General features: G+C 43.5%; 1 protein-coding gene across 1 annotated transcript; it reads right to left on the reverse strand.

The window, feature by feature from the left end:
* Nucleotides 1-6,311: 6,311 nt before the first annotated feature.
* On the reverse strand, nucleotides 6,312-15,612 carry LOC106573441 (proline-rich transmembrane protein 4). Its single transcript, XM_014148491.2, has 3 exons — nucleotides 14,104-15,612; nucleotides 12,523-13,215; nucleotides 6,312-9,335 (listed from the first exon to the last, which is right to left on the reverse strand). The coding sequence occupies exons 2-3, from the start codon at nucleotides 13,085-13,087 to the stop codon at nucleotides 7,171-7,173; spliced, it is 2,730 nt and encodes a 909-aa protein (XP_014003966.1). The 5' UTR covers nucleotides 13,088-13,215; nucleotides 14,104-15,612; the 3' UTR covers nucleotides 6,312-7,170.

The following is a 15,612-nucleotide window of genomic DNA, read 5'->3' on the forward strand; positions in this document are numbered from 1 at the left end:
CAATTCCTGACATTTAATCCTAGTAAAAAAATCCCTGTCTTAGGTCAGTTAGGATAACCCCTTAATTTTAAGAATGTGAAATGTCAGAATAATAGTAGAGAGAATTATTTATTTCAGCTTTTATTTCTTTCATCACATTCCCAATGGGTCAGAAGATTACATACACTCAATTAGTATTTGGTTGCATTGCCTTTACATTGTTTAACTTGGGTCAAACGTTTAGGGTAGCCTTCCACAAGCTTCCCACAATAAGTTGGGTGAATTTTGGCCCATTCCTTCTGACAGAGCTGGTGTAACTGAGTCAGGTTTGTAGGCCTAATTGCTCGCACACGCTTTTTCAGTTCTGCCCACAAATACTCTATAGGATTGAGGTCAGGGCTTTGTGATGGCCACTCCAATACCTTGACTTTGTGGTCCTTAAGCCATTTTGCCACAATTTGTAAGTATTCTTGGGGTCATTGTCCATTTGTAAGACCCATTTGCAACCAAGCTTTAACTTCCTGACTGATGTTTTGAGATGTTGCTTCAATATATCCACATAATTTTCCTCCCTTATGATGCCATCTATTTTTGTGAAGTGCACCAATCCCTCCTGCATCAAAGCACCCCCACAACATGATACTGCCACCCCCATTCTTCACGGTTGGGATGGTGTTCTTCGGCTTGCAAGCCTCCCCCTTTTTCCTCCAAACATAACGATGGTCATTATGACCAAACAGTTCTATTTTTGTTTCATCAGACCAGAGGACATTTCTCCAAAAAGTACGATCTTTGTCCCCATGTGCAGTTGCAAACCGTAGTCTGGCTTTATTATGGCGGTTTTGGAGCAGTGACTTCTTCCTTGCTGAGCGGCCTTTCAGGTTATGTCAATATAGGACTTGTTTTACTGTGGATATAAATACTTTTGTACCTGTTTCCTCCAGCATATTCACAAGGTCCTTTGCTGTTGTTCTGGAATTGATTTGCACTTTTCGCACCAAAGTACGTTCATCTCTAGGGGACAGAACGCGTCTCCATCCTGAGTGGTATGACAGCTGTGTGGTCCTATGGTGTTTATACTTGCGTACTATTGTTTGTACAGATGAAAGTGGTACCTTCAGGCATTTGGAAATTGCTCCCAAGGATGAACCAGACTTGTGGAGGTCTGCAATTTTCTTGGCTGATTTCTTTTGATTTTCCCATGATGTCAAGCAAAGAGGCACTGAGTTTGAAGGTAGGCCTTGAAATACATCTACAGGTACACCTCCAATTGACTCAAACAATGTGAATTAGCCTATCAGAAGCTTCTAAAGCCATGACATAATTTTCTGGAATTTTCCAAGCTGTTTAAAGGCACAATCAACTTAGTGTATGTAAACTTCTGACCCACTGGAATTGTGATACAGTGAATTCTAAGTGAAATAGTCTGTCTGTAAACAATTGTTGGAAAAATGACTTGTGTCATGCACAAAGTAGATGTCCTAACCGACTTGCCAAAACTATAGTTTGTTAACAAGAAATTTGTGGAGTGGTTGAAAAACTAGTTTTAATGACTCCAACCTAAGTGTATGTGAACTTCCGACTTCAACTGTATATAAAAAAAAATAACACCTTTACATAAGTATTCAGACCCTTTACTCAGTACTTTGTTGAAGCACCTTTGGCAGCGATCACAGCCTTGTCTTCTTGAGCATGACGCTACATGCTTGGCACACCTGTGTTTGGGAAGTTTTTCCCATTCTTCTTTCACTCTCAAGCTCTGTCAGGTTGGATGGGGAGCGTCGCTGCACAGCAATTTTCAGATCTATCCAGAGATGTTCGATTGGGTTCAAGTCCGGGCTCTGGCTGGGCCACTCCTGCGTTGTCTTGGCTGTGTGCTTAGGGTCATTGTCCTGTTGGAACGTGAACCTTTGCCCCAGTCTGAGGTCCTGAGCGGTCTGGAGCAGGTTTTCATAAAGCATCTCTCTGTACTTTGCTTGGTTCATCTTTCTCTTGATTCTGACTAGTCTCCCAGTCCCTGCTGCTGTAAAACATCCTCACAGCATGGTGCTACCACCGTAGGGATGGTGCCAGGTTTCCTCCAGACACGCTTGGCATTCAGGCCAAAGAGTTCCATCTTGGTTTCATCAGACCAGAGAATCTTGTTTCTCATGGTCTGAGAGTCCTTTAGGTACCTTTTGGCAAACTCAAAGCGGGCTGTTATGTGCCTTTTACTAAGGAGTTGCTTCCGTCTGGAAGCCACTCTACCATAAAGGCCTGATAAATAAAGGTAAAATAAATAAAAAAATTGGAGTGCTGCTGAGATGGTTGTCCTTCTGGAAGGTTCTCCCATCTCCACAGATTAACTCTGGAGCGACCATCGGGTTCTTGGTCACCTCCCTGACCAAGGCCCTTCTCCCCCAATTGCTTGGAAGAGTCTTGGTGGTTCCATTTTTTTCCATTTAAGAATTATGGAGTCCACTGTGTTCTTGGGGACCTTCAATGCTGCAGAAATGTTTTGGTAGCCTTCCCCAGATCTGTGCCTCGACACAATCGTGTCTCAAAGCTCCACGAACAATTATTTCGACCTCATGGCTTTGACATGCACTGTCAACTGTGGGACCTTTATATTGATATGTGTGTGCCTTTCCAAATCATGTCCAATTAATCAGTGGTGGAAAAAGTACCCAATGTTCAGACTTGAGTAAAAGTAAAGATACCTTTTTAAAAGAAAATGACTCTAGTAAAAGTGAAAGTCACCCAGTAAAATACTACATGAGTAAAAGTCTAAATTTATTTGATTCGAAATGTACTTAAGTATAAATCATTAAACATTTGTTATATTCTGCAAACCAGACGACCCAATTTTTATATATTTTTTATTTTATTTTTTTATTTACGGATTGCCAGGAGCACAGTTCAACAGTCAGACATGATTACAAATGAAGCATTTGTGTTTAGTGAGTCTGCCAGAGCAGAGGGAGTAGGAATGACCAGGGATGTTCTCTTGATAAGTGTGTGAATTAGACAATTTTCCTGTCCTGCTAAACATTCAAAATGTATGGGGTTCTTTTGGGTGTCAGGGAAAATGTATGGAGTAAAAGTAAATTTTCTTTAGGAATATAGTGGAGTAAAAGTTGTAAAAAATATAAATAGTAAAGTACAGATATCCCCAAAAAATACTTAAGTAGTACTTTAAAGTATTTTTACTTAAGTACTTTACACCACTGCAATCAATTGAATTTACCACAGGTGGACTCCAAGTTGTAGAAACATCTCAAGGATGATCAATAGAAATAGGATGCACCTGCACACAATTTGGAGTCTCATAGCAATGGGTCTGAATACTTATATAAATAAGGCATTTCTCTCTATTTAAAAAAAATACATTTGCAAACATTTCTAAAGACCGGTTTTCACTGTCATTATGGGGTGTTTTGTGTAGATTTGAGGAAAAAAATGAATGTAATACATTTTAGATTAAGGTTGTAACAACAATATTTGGAAAAAGTCAAATGGTCTGAATACTTTCCGAATACACTGTATATGTTGGCCACAATATAATACTGTATACCTAGTCATATATGATTCTGAGGTCTGGTTTCCCGGATATAGGTTAAGCCTAGTCCTGGACTAAAAATCATGCTCAATGGAGAATCTGTGTTCGGGAAACCGACCTTGAATTATCTTGTTTACCAGGGTGAATGTACTGCTAATACCCGGTGGCAGTGAGTGAAGAAATTTGGTTTTTAATGATGAATAGTTTTACTGATTTCCTCAATTTCCGTCCTGTAGAAGACGTACAGCTAGTTTATAACAGTAGGGCACTGTCAGTTAAATTAGTGACCCACCCACAACGACAGAACTTCTCCCAGTTTGTTGTGTTAATCTTTGTGTGAAGTGAACATTAGGTGCTGAAAGTTGCACAAAAGTTGTTTTTGTTTTCTCCAGAGGATATACTACAAATCAGGATCAAAGCCAGAAATAATGGCTGAATTTCTGGTTCATTAAGAACTAAACTTTTTATATATGTTTTTTTGTTGTTGAGTCAATTATACCATGCCAATTTTTAAAACATGTAAGTTATTTCAGAACATTTAGTTAAGTTAGCTGGCTAACTCTTTGATCGTGCTTTGTATTTTACACCTCTGGTGATTTCAACCTCACACTTTTAAATTCCTTAATGCTGTACCATGCTATTGCATGAACCAGAATAAAGAGGTTAACGTCAATATAATATCTACTATTCTCCTTATTTGGTGTCTGTGCTATGTTGTGGTTACACTCCCAAAATGTTATGTTGAGTAGGATACAGGATATCATTACATCAGTTGCTGCCCATAATGTCATTCCTAACATAGTGATATTATCCTTTTTCCACACCAGCAGAGTGCAATGTGGGTTTTGTTTTGCTCACACACTCCCTTCCTACCCGTTTCTCATTCTTTCACTCATTTCCTTCTCTCTCCATTTGTATCATCCAAAGTTGTCAAAAGCTGTTTAATAGCAACATAAACCACACTCAAGGCTTACACTACAGAGTTGTGGCTAGACAAACTGAGATTTCATTCATGTGTAAACTATTGCTGCTGACTACAGGAAAAACAAGTAGTTCAACTGAAACAACTCTCTCTGTGATAGGGCCTATAGATCATGACAATGTATATAGTCAGTCCATAAAGGTCTGCTCTATATCTGACATGGTACAGGTGTCTTTAAAAAAAAAAACATAACCATGTGTGTGAGGTGTATACTTTTGTTTCAAAGTAGATTTGTTTAAGACTACCAAGAACCACCATGTGTGACCCTGATTTAGCCCACTGCAGTAAAATGTTAAATAATTCCTATTTCTTTTCAAATAAGTTGAAATTGAAAAAAACTTATTTGATTTTCCTCATTTACAGAACTTGTTTTATTTTTGTAAACTTAGGTTCACAATTTTAATTGAGAAAATAAAGACAAATGGCATGAACAAAATGATTGCCATCCTGCTAGTACTTGGTTGCACAGCCTTTTGCCAAGATAACTGCAGATAAGCACTTGTAGTCATCAATGAGCTTGCTGCACCTTTCTACTGGCAATGTGGCTCACTTTTCAGCAGCAAATTATTGCTCAAATTGTTCTAAGGGGTGCCCTCCACCAACTGCTGTTTTCAGCTCTTGCCATAGGTTATGGATGGGATTCAGATCTGGACTTTGCTGCCCACTCCAGAACAGCATCTCTTCTTGAACCTGGATGGTTTTTTTTATGTGTGTTTGGGGTCGTTGTCCTGCTGGGAGACCCACAACCTTCAACGGAGACACTGGATTGAACATTGGATCCAAAACACCTGATAATCTGCTGATTTCATGATGGGCCGCAGGTAGCCTAGTGGTTAGAGCATTGGGCCAGTAACCGAAAGGTTGCTAGATTGAATCCCCGAGCTAACAAGGTAAAAATCTGTTTTGTCCCTGAACAAGGCAGTTAACCCACTGTTCCTAGGCCGTCATTGTAAATAAGACTTTGTTCTTAACTGACTTGCCTGGTTAAATAAAAATACAAATTAAAAAAATGCCTTGCAAATGAAATCCAAAACCAAAAACCTATGGCATTTGTAATTATTATCTCCATTCAAATTGAAAACTTAAGTATACTAAAATAAATGTGGTTCTGCAATGTTGAAAATCCAATAACAAGGTGTGGAGACAAGTTATTTTTTCAATTTCATCTTATTTTAGAAGAAATAGGGAAATATTTAAGAAAAGTGAAAGGGTGCCAATATATTTGTCTGCAACTGTGTTCGTATTACTATAAATAATTACTTATTTTTTCAAACATCATAAACTTCATTTGTTTGTCATACCTCATCTACGATGCATGACATACCAGTTGAACTGTTTTCCATGTACATTGTATTTACAATAAAATATACACTGAGTATACCAAACATTAGGAACACCTTCCTAATATTGAGTTACACCCTCCACTTTTTCCCTCAGAACAGTCTTAATTTGTCAGGGCATGGACTCTAAGGTGTTGAAAGCATTCCACGGGGATGCTGGCCCATGTTGACTCCAATGCTTCACACAGTTGTGTCAAATTGGCTGGATGTCCTTCAGGTGATGGAACATTCTTGATACACACAGGAAACTGTTGAGCAGTTAGAGTCTAACAGGGTTAGAGTTCCTGACACAAACTGGTGCGCCTGGCACCTACTAACATACCCTGTTCAAAGGTACTTAAATATTTTGTCATTCACCCTCTGAATGACACACATCCATGTCTCAATTGTCTCAAGGCTCAAAAATCCTTCTTTAACCTGTCTCTTCCCCTTCATCTACACGGACTGAAATGGATTTAACAAATGACATCAATAAGGGATCATAACTTTAATCTGGATTCACCTGGTCAGTCTGTCATGGAAAGAACAGGTGTCCTTACGTTTAGTATACTCTGTATATTTTACACAGTCTTCAATGATATATGTACCGTATGACACAGCGTTACTCATTGTAGAGAAAGGGTTTGAAATATCAGAGGTTGAGCTGTTTTTCAATTAAATTAAAAACGTTGGGTGAAATCTTTGCTTTGGTATCGGGTTCCATTGCTGCATTTGGCACTTGAACACTCTAGTATAACTCCTGGTTTATATTGCTGTTGTGACTTAAACAGGTACGCTTATATTGCTTGGTGGTAGGACACCAGTTATAAATTCTTTATAAGAACAAACAGTTTATTAAAAAACAGCTATAATGAAGAGTTACACTTTGTTCACTCTCCCCCAGTAGATGGCACTAAAGCATGAAGTGATCTTGCATATTGGTATGGTTATCATCAACACTACACTGACATTTCGTATTCAAAGTTCTTCAAATCAGTTCTAATTTGGTTGTTTCAGTAAGTTCATTGTTCATTTAGCACTTTTTGGAACTAACTGTACAGTTATATACAGCTTATAACTAATCAAACAGAACTATAAGTCTATTTTCTATATGTAGAATCCCCATAAAACTGCAACTGATAGTCAGTTCTACCTCTGTATACTTCTGTTGTAGCAGTGAAAAATCTGCTTGATCTGAATGCTAACATCACTCAAGCACTAAGTGTAGCGTATCAGTTAAGTCCTTAGCTCTCACTAGAGGTCAATATATAATCTCTGTGCATTATACATGTCATATCCTTACGTCCTTGTGACACATAGATAACGCATGGTTCAAACCCTGTAGCATCTGCCTACAGGTCAATAGTGTCACTGCACACGCTAAGAGCATCGATCTGTCGGCACACGTTGACGAATTCCGCTTGTACGGCCGTATCCCGTTCCAGCAACCTGCTTTCACTCAGGTCCTCTCTGCCCTCCAGCCGCCCCTCCCACTGACTGTCCTGCGAGGCCGAGCTGAGGGTGTGGTAACGTCTGTGATAGGTAAGGTGGGGGAGTGTCCTGGGCAGACTGCTCTGGCAGGGCTGCCCTCTGGTGGTGTGGGGGTGTGACCATGCCCCTCCTGTCGCTGAGCTGGGGAACAGACCCTGGGAAGACCCACTCAGGGACTCGTGGCACAGATAGCTGGAGTTACTACCTCTCCACCAGCACTCAGGCGGACAGCAGGGATCGCTGCGGCCTGGGAGAATGCATCCCGGCTGGGGAGGCCGTGTAGGAGACATATCCACATCTCCACAGGAAGAGGTCCGGTAGAGGGGACTGTCGGCTGAGTTGTTTCCAGGCCATGAGGCACTCTGGCTGTGGTGGGAGCCAGGGGAGTTCAAGGAGAGGCTGGAAGAGGCGTGGAGCAGCCTGGAGGAGCTGAAAAGGCTGTGGGGGAACAGGGTCTCGCTGTACAGGGCCTGGTCTATGCTACGGGACAGGTCAATGGGAGAGGGGGGGCGCAGGTCCACTGTGGAGTCAGTGTCCAGACATAGACTACCCTGGGAGGAGCCCTGGGACTCAACCCCAGCTTGAAGTCTCCCTGGTGGGCTTGGAGGATTAGGGAGGTTGGGGTGTCTGGAGGTTTTGGTCTGGCCAGGGTGGGGGTTAGGGTTAGGATGCTGGTTCAGTCCATTTGAAGGGGGTTCCATTAGTGTGTAGAGGGGGAGGGCTTCGGAATGGCGCTTCCTGATGACATCACACACCACCTGCTTCTCTTTCTGCCCAAGGGACCAGGGGTAGTGAGGGGGGAGGATGGGAGAGAGGGGAAGTGGGTGGCTAGGCCCTCCTGCGGGTGAGGCACAGGGCAGCCGCGCCCAGGACCCCTGACAGGTGTTGGTGTTGAGTTTAGTCCGGGAGGAGGAGTTAGAGTTGGAGCAACAGAAGAGGAGGGGCTGAGTGCCGATAATTGACAGGGACAGACACACCCCCACCTCACAGAGCCTGCAGCCCAGCTGGTATGCCCACCAAGGCCAGGGCTGGAACCCTGCCCCAGCACTCACCCCTCCGAGCCCTAATGCATGTAACATCCCATACAGCTGAAGCCCCCCACACCCTAACAGGCACAGAGCCCCTCCCACCCCAGCCCTTGCTGCCCTTCTCCACTCCTCAGCCTCAGCGAATGGGCACCGGGACAGCCGCCCCACCAGAACTGGGGAACCTGTTACCTCTCCCTCGCCGTCACTCAGCCGTTGGATGTGTTTGGCGTCTTGTCGTACATGGCAGTAAAAGAGGAGGAAGGAGCAGGGGAGGAGGAGGCAGAGGAGGATGAACACTCCCTGGGGGAGCAGGAGGAGGACAGGGAGGCTGGGGAAGACATGGAATAGAGCTATGGAGCCCAGGAAGGCTCCGAAGTGCATCAAGGAGAGGAAGAACAAGAGACAAGGCCTGGGCAGGGTGGAGAGAGGGAGGGAGAGAGAGAGGGAAAAATGAAGGGAGAGATGCATGCGAGAGCGGAGGGAGAGGAGGAGGAAGCAGATGGAGAAGGCAGAGGTGAGGCAGGGGAAGGGTAGTTCAGAGAGGAGGAGAGAGCCCAGAGCAGGCAGGTGGTCCTGGTGACTATAAGCGTCATACAGCAGAGAGAATGCTCTAGTGCCTCCGGTGGCCAGGAGGAACAGGTGCAGCAGGGTGAAGTAGGGGCTTCCTGGGGGGCAGCGCAGGGGCAGACCTAACAGACAGAGTACAGATATCAGAGCTAATGCAGTGAACACAGATCCCAGACCGTAGATGTGGGCCTCCCAGGCAAAGCCCCAGGTGGCCAGAGCTGAGTTCCAATCAGAATACAGAGGCACAAAGAGAGGAGGGGTTAGAGACAGAAAGGGGCGCTGGGATTGATTGGAGATGATGTCATCGGGGTAAAAGGGGCTCCAGGATTGATCAGTTGTGTTGCAGGGTGTGGCTCTGGTGTCAAGGCTGCAGTTGACGAGAGCCGACTCATTGGTGGCCGATTTTGGCCACCCCTCCTCTGGAAACACACCTGCAAAAACAGAAACAAAGATTATTGAAACTGATGCCCAAATCAACCACTTGCCCCTGGAATTTCATTGGGTGAAATATCAGGGAGAGAGAGGGAGAGCGAGAGAGCTAATCCATTATAAAAGTACATTCTTGTAACTGGGAATCTCTAACTGGGTCAGAGAGAGAGAGAGCCAGGGGAGAGAGAGAGAAAGGGTGGGAGGGAGGGACAGAGAGCAAGAGAGGGAGAGAGGGAGAGAGAGACTGTGTTCAGATGAGGTAGTATTGACCCCATTGCTGTTCTCATTTGTGTAACTATTTATAATCCCAAGCACACTCTTAAAACTAACATTACATCAATAATAACATAATATTGTAAGTGCATGTACCTACAGTGGCAAGAAAATGTATGTCAACCCTTTGGAATTACCTGGATTTCTGCATAAATTGGTCATCAAATGTTATCTGATCTTCATCTAAGTCACAACAATAGACAAATATAGTGTGCTTAAACTAATAACAAATATTATTGTATTTTTATTATCTATATTGAATACATCATTTAAACATTCACAGTGTAGGTTGGAAAAAGTATGTGAACCCCTAGGCTAATTGAAGTCAAGCATTGCCTGATGTGAACCATGCCTCGAACAAAAGAGATCTCAGAAGACCTAAGATTAAGAATGGTTGACTTGCATAAAGCTCGAAAGGGTTACAAAAGTATCTCTAAAAGCCTTGATGTTCATCAGTCCACGGTAAATGAAGAAAGTTCAGCACTGTTGCTACTCTCCCTAGGAGTGGCCGTCCTGCAAAGATGACTGCAAGAGCACAGCGCAGAAAGCTTAATGAGGTTAAGAAGAATCTTAGAGTGTAAGCTAAAGACTTACAGAAATCTCTGGAACATGCTAACATCTCTGTTGATGAGTCTAAGATATGTAAAACACTAAACAAGACTGGTGTTCATGGGAGGACACCATGGAAGAAGCCACTGCTGTCCAAAAAAAACTGTGCTGCACATCTGAAGTTTGCAAAAGTGCACCTGGATGTTCCACAGCGCTACTGGCAAAATATTCTGTGGACAGATGAAACTACAGTTGAGTTGTTTGTAAGGAACATACAACACTGTGTGTGGAGGAAAAAAGGCACAGAGCACCAACATCAAAACCTTATCCCAACTGTAAAGTATGGTGGCGGGAGCATCATGGGTTGGGGCAGCTTTGCTGACTCAGGGCCTTGACAGCTTGCTATCATCGATGGAAAAAATGATTTCCCAAGTTTATCAAGACATTTTGCAGGAGAATGTTAAGCTATCTGTCCGCCAATAGAAGCTCAACAGAAGTTGGGTGATGCACCAGGACAACGACCCAAAACACTGATGAAACAGCAGAAAATACACAGTCAGAGTCCTGACTTCAACCCGATTGAGATGCTGTAGCATGACCTCAAGAGAGCAGTTCACACCAGACATCCCAAGAATATTGCTGAACTGAAACAGTTTTGTAAAGTGGAATGGTCCAAAATTCCTCCTGACCATTGTGCAGGGCTGATCCGCAACTACAGAAAACGTTTGGTTGAGGTTATTGCTGCCAAAGGAGGGTCAACCAGTTATTAAAACCAAGGGTTCACATTCGTTTTCCACCCTGCACTGTGAATGTTTACACGGTGTGTTCAATAAAGACATGAAAACGTATAATTGTTTGTGTGTTGTTAGTTTAAGCAGACTGTGTTTGTCTATTTTTGTGACCTAGATGAAGATCAGATCAAATTTTATGGCCAATTTATTCAGAAATCCAGGTATTTCCAAAGGGTTCACATACTTTTTCTTGCTACTGTATTCTATACTGTATGTCTGTCCCCTATGATAACATAACATCTGAATAATGTGGACACGTCCACTACCTATGTGCCTGCCTACTGCCTACTGCCTACTGAGCTCTACAACAAGACCTTCGCTGTAAAAGGTGCGTGACTGGCTATAGGGAAGTCAGGCGCAGGAGAGCAGAACTGGGTAAAAACTGGAGCAGTTTAATATGCAAAACAAATGGCACCCAGAACAACAAAATATGGGTACAAAATAACCCGTCGCGAACCAGTCAAAGTGCACAAACACTTTACAACAAACAATTTCACACACAGACATGGGGGGAACAGAGGGTTATGTACACGACAAGTAATGAGGGAATGTAAACATTCTCTGGTCTCTTCTCTTCTTTTCACGTGTGTGTGTGTGTGTGTGTGTGTGTGTGTGTGTGTGTGTGTGTGTGTGTGTGTGTGTGTGTGTGTGTGTGAGAGAGAGAGATGTGAGACACAGAGCTAACCCAGTTCTGTCTCCCTCCCTCTTAGACCTTTTACTACCCTCTGCCTATGCTCTCTACCCCTCCCTGGCTGGAGAGGCAAGAGGCTTCTACAATGTCCTATATAAAACCACCAGTCCACTGTGTTTCTCATTCACATCTCATTTACTGTCCTCACACGAAGGAATTCATTAACAGTCTCCCTCAGCGTAGCTGTTTAAGAAGATAGGACAGCAAGGGAGAGAAATAAAGTGTGTCTGTGACAGAGTGGAAAAGAAGAGGAGAATGAGAGGTGGTAGAGATGGATGGAAGATGGAGGGGAGAGATGAAGGGGGAGATTGAGGGAGGAGAGAAGGAGGATCGATGGAGTGGGAGAGAAGGAGATGAGAGGAGAGAATGAGAAAGAGAGAGAGGAGAGAGAGGGAGAGGCGTGACGTAAACCGCCCTGTGAATATAAAACAACTGTGTTTGCCAGCAGAATACATATCACACATACACAGAGCAGGCACAGAGCAGACATAGAGCAGGCATAGAGCAGGCACAGAGCAGACATAGAGCAGACAGAGAAGACAAGTCACCTTCCAACACACACTTCAATAGCAAACACACACTACTAATACTACTACAACTACAATTGCTACAGGGGCATGTAAACACCAAACACACATTGTACTTCATGATATCAGAGGTAGGATGTCATGAATAGAAAATATATTAAGGGTTACTCTCATCACACTGCCACAGTAAATCAGTACATTCACCGCCAGTATTTTACAAAATCGGAAATAGGTCAATTCTGCCCAATATCCTATAAATACGAAGGAAGACTATTCTTACCAACACCCTGAGGGTGTTGTAAAAGTGGACATATCACTGTGACATGGGGGTGAAGGGATGGGGGTTGGATACTCTTACTTGTGTCTGTTCCTGTTTCCTCTGTGAGGTTCTCTGTGAAGTCCTGTAACTCATCTCCAATCTCTTCCACCACGATATCTCCCTCCAGTATGTCTCTCTGTTGAGTGGCTGGGAAGTCCAGAGCTAACAACTCTCTGTTTGTGGCCTGGGCTCTGGGTTGGTGTTGGTCCGAGTCAGTAGTAGACCCTAGCTGTGCATTCACTGGGGCTGGTGATGTAGGTCTAGTGAGTGGATTAAAGCCTTGGGTCTCTGTGTAGTCACTGATAGTTCCCCGAAACTCGCCTTTGTTGTCCTTTTTCTCAGTTTCCTCAGGTGCCAGTGTGGAGTCTTTCAGTCCTGGAAACCAGTCCAAAGAGTCGGCCATTCTGGCTCCAGCGGTGGGGACTACAGGAGCCCAGGAGGGCCATACAGTGCTGTGTGAGGCCAGTACTGGGTCATCGATCTGTGTGTCTGTATGTGGGTGTGGTGGTGCCTTTGTGGCGACCTCTGGGGCCAAGGTAAAGGCTTGAAGATGGAGGAGAGGAGCAAGGGAGAGGAGGAGAGAGGTCCACATCACAGCAGCCATGATGGAGACCCTATAGTGTAATATTCTCTTTGAAGTCACATGATGCAGGTAAACATTGCTGTCCAATTACATGATTCCCAACGAACACTTCTTTCACCTCAACGCCACATACTTAAGAATAGGCTCACCTGCAGAACACAGACAACACACACCTCAAAGTCAAATCAAACCACATTATATTTGTCACATGCTTCGTAAACAACAGGTGTAGACTAACAGTGAAACGCTTACTTACGGGCCCTTCCCAACAGTGCAGACAGAAAGAAAATAGAGAAATAATAGAAAAGTAATAACATGTAATAATAAAAGTAATAATAAATACACAATTAGTAACGATAACTTGGCTATATACATGGGGTACCAGCACCGAGGCGATGTGTAGAGGTACAAAGTAATTGAAGAAGATATGTACATATAACTAGGAATAAAGTGACTACGTAACATGATAGATAATAAACAGTAGCAGCTGTGTATGTGATGAGTCAAAAGAGTTAGAGTAAAAAGGCTCGATGCAGATAGTTAAATAGTTAACCAATAGCTACCCGGACTAACTATTTATCAGTCTTATGGCTTCGGGGAAGAAGCTGTTCAGGGTCCTGTTGGTTCCAGACTTGGTGCATCGGTACCACTTGCCGTGCGGTAGCAGAGAGAACAGTCTATGACTTGGGTGCCTGGAGTCTTAAAAAATGTTTAGGGCCTTCCTCGCAGTCAGCATACAAAGAAACTGTAGCAGTGTCCTCTCCTCCTCCACTAGAAAAAACAAACCCTCCCATGTACGCATGCATACCTACTTTAGATTTTTTTTCCTGCCTCTCTCTGCCAATGTACTCAGAAAGTAGCACAGCACTCCCCATAGACATGCCCAGCAACACCAACCGCTTTAATCTATCCCTCTCCATCATTCTCTCTTCTTTGTCTCTTCACAACTCCCCCACCCCCGCCTCAGTCTTCTAGACCCTCTTATTTTTCAGACAGCAGACAAATACCACACATACACACACATTTGTATTACTTACTATGCTGCATCCTTCTGCTCTCCATCAGACAGGACAGGTCCCAGCTCAGCCAAGCAATAACAATCCCCTCTGTCCCACACCACACTGCTGCAGCCTCCGCTGCTGCTACATAGATCCCTCCGTCTGTCTGTGTGTGTGTGAGTTACAGGCTCACTCCTCTTCTCAGTATCACTCACATACTCTCCCTCTCTCTCCCTCCCTCCCTCGTTCAGTTTCTCTCTTTTTCTGATGTGTGCCGGGAATGCATGGTTCCCGTGGATACACCTCACTGTGTAAATGATTTATCAGTGCGGTCTGATCGTACACACACACACGTCAGTGAGAATAAATCACTAATTGGAGGATGGCACTAACTATCAGATCAATACAGTGTATTGGATGTCATTTGCGGCTGGAGTTTAAACCAACCCTCTCCGTGATACTTTACATAAAAGCAATAGTCAGTGTAAAAGTGACTACAAATTAAAAGCACGTCACAAATGATGGTACACACATCACAAGGAATGTGTAAGTTCTTTGTGAGCCTAGCACGCACAACTGGTGTTTTATATTGTTATGGGGTGTGTGTCCTCTGCCCTCTGTCCTCACACCACCTATCTATCTCTCTTTCTCGCTCATACGTATACATACCCACTTCTCTCTGTCTTTATTTCTTGCTATCTGTCTCCTTCTACTCAACATGTTGATATCATCAGACTCTGATAGCTATAGTACTGCATCTCCCTGTGGGGTAAAGTCCAGGCTCATGTCCTCATTTAATTCCTCTGTGGATACTTGAAAATAAACACTGATCCACATACTGTACCTTGTTAATCTGTGTACATCTTCAATCTGTACTCTGACTGACCAGAGTTGAATAGGATGATATGGGCCATTGTACTGTATCTACAGTATATTATAGATCTGCTCTGCTAGTATACGACTGACTGGGGGTTGGATTATGGGTGACCGTCATTGATTACAGCAGTGCATTTACAGAGCATGAACCAATGCATCTAGCCACTGTCTATGCAATATCATAGAGCAATAACAAAGCTGCATTGAGATATAGTATTCCAGTATGTTATTTTTTTTTGAGACTGACCAGAAATCAATTGGATTTAGAGCAATGATGAATGGATCATCTTCAGCATCAATATCTCCTCCATCTCTCCTGTCTGTTTGTGAGACTATCAGGCAGGTTTGCGCTGATGGAGCAGAAAGCGCTTATTTATTCCTGTAGACACTGTAGAGTAGCTCATCCCTGACCTATTTATATACCTGGGGAAGATCAAACAGACACACAGGCCGGCAGGAAGACAGCCATCGGTGTAGAATGAGATCGTTTGGTCTCAGGGTTGAGGCATTATCTATCCCTGGGAAACAGCAGAGTTAATGATCCATAACCAGAGAGAGGCCCAATAATTGATCAACGATGGATCAATAACAGTAAACAGGACCTGCTCACAGTGGGGTAAGCCTAGGGGTGGAGGGTCACAGAGTACAGGGTAGTCACCTGGGGTAAAAAAC

Source organism: Salmo salar, chromosome ssa16 (assembly GCF_905237065.1).
Source record: "Salmo salar chromosome ssa16, Ssal_v3.1, whole genome shotgun sequence".
Classification (NCBI taxonomy): Eukaryota; Metazoa; Chordata; class Actinopteri; order Salmoniformes; family Salmonidae; genus Salmo; species Salmo salar.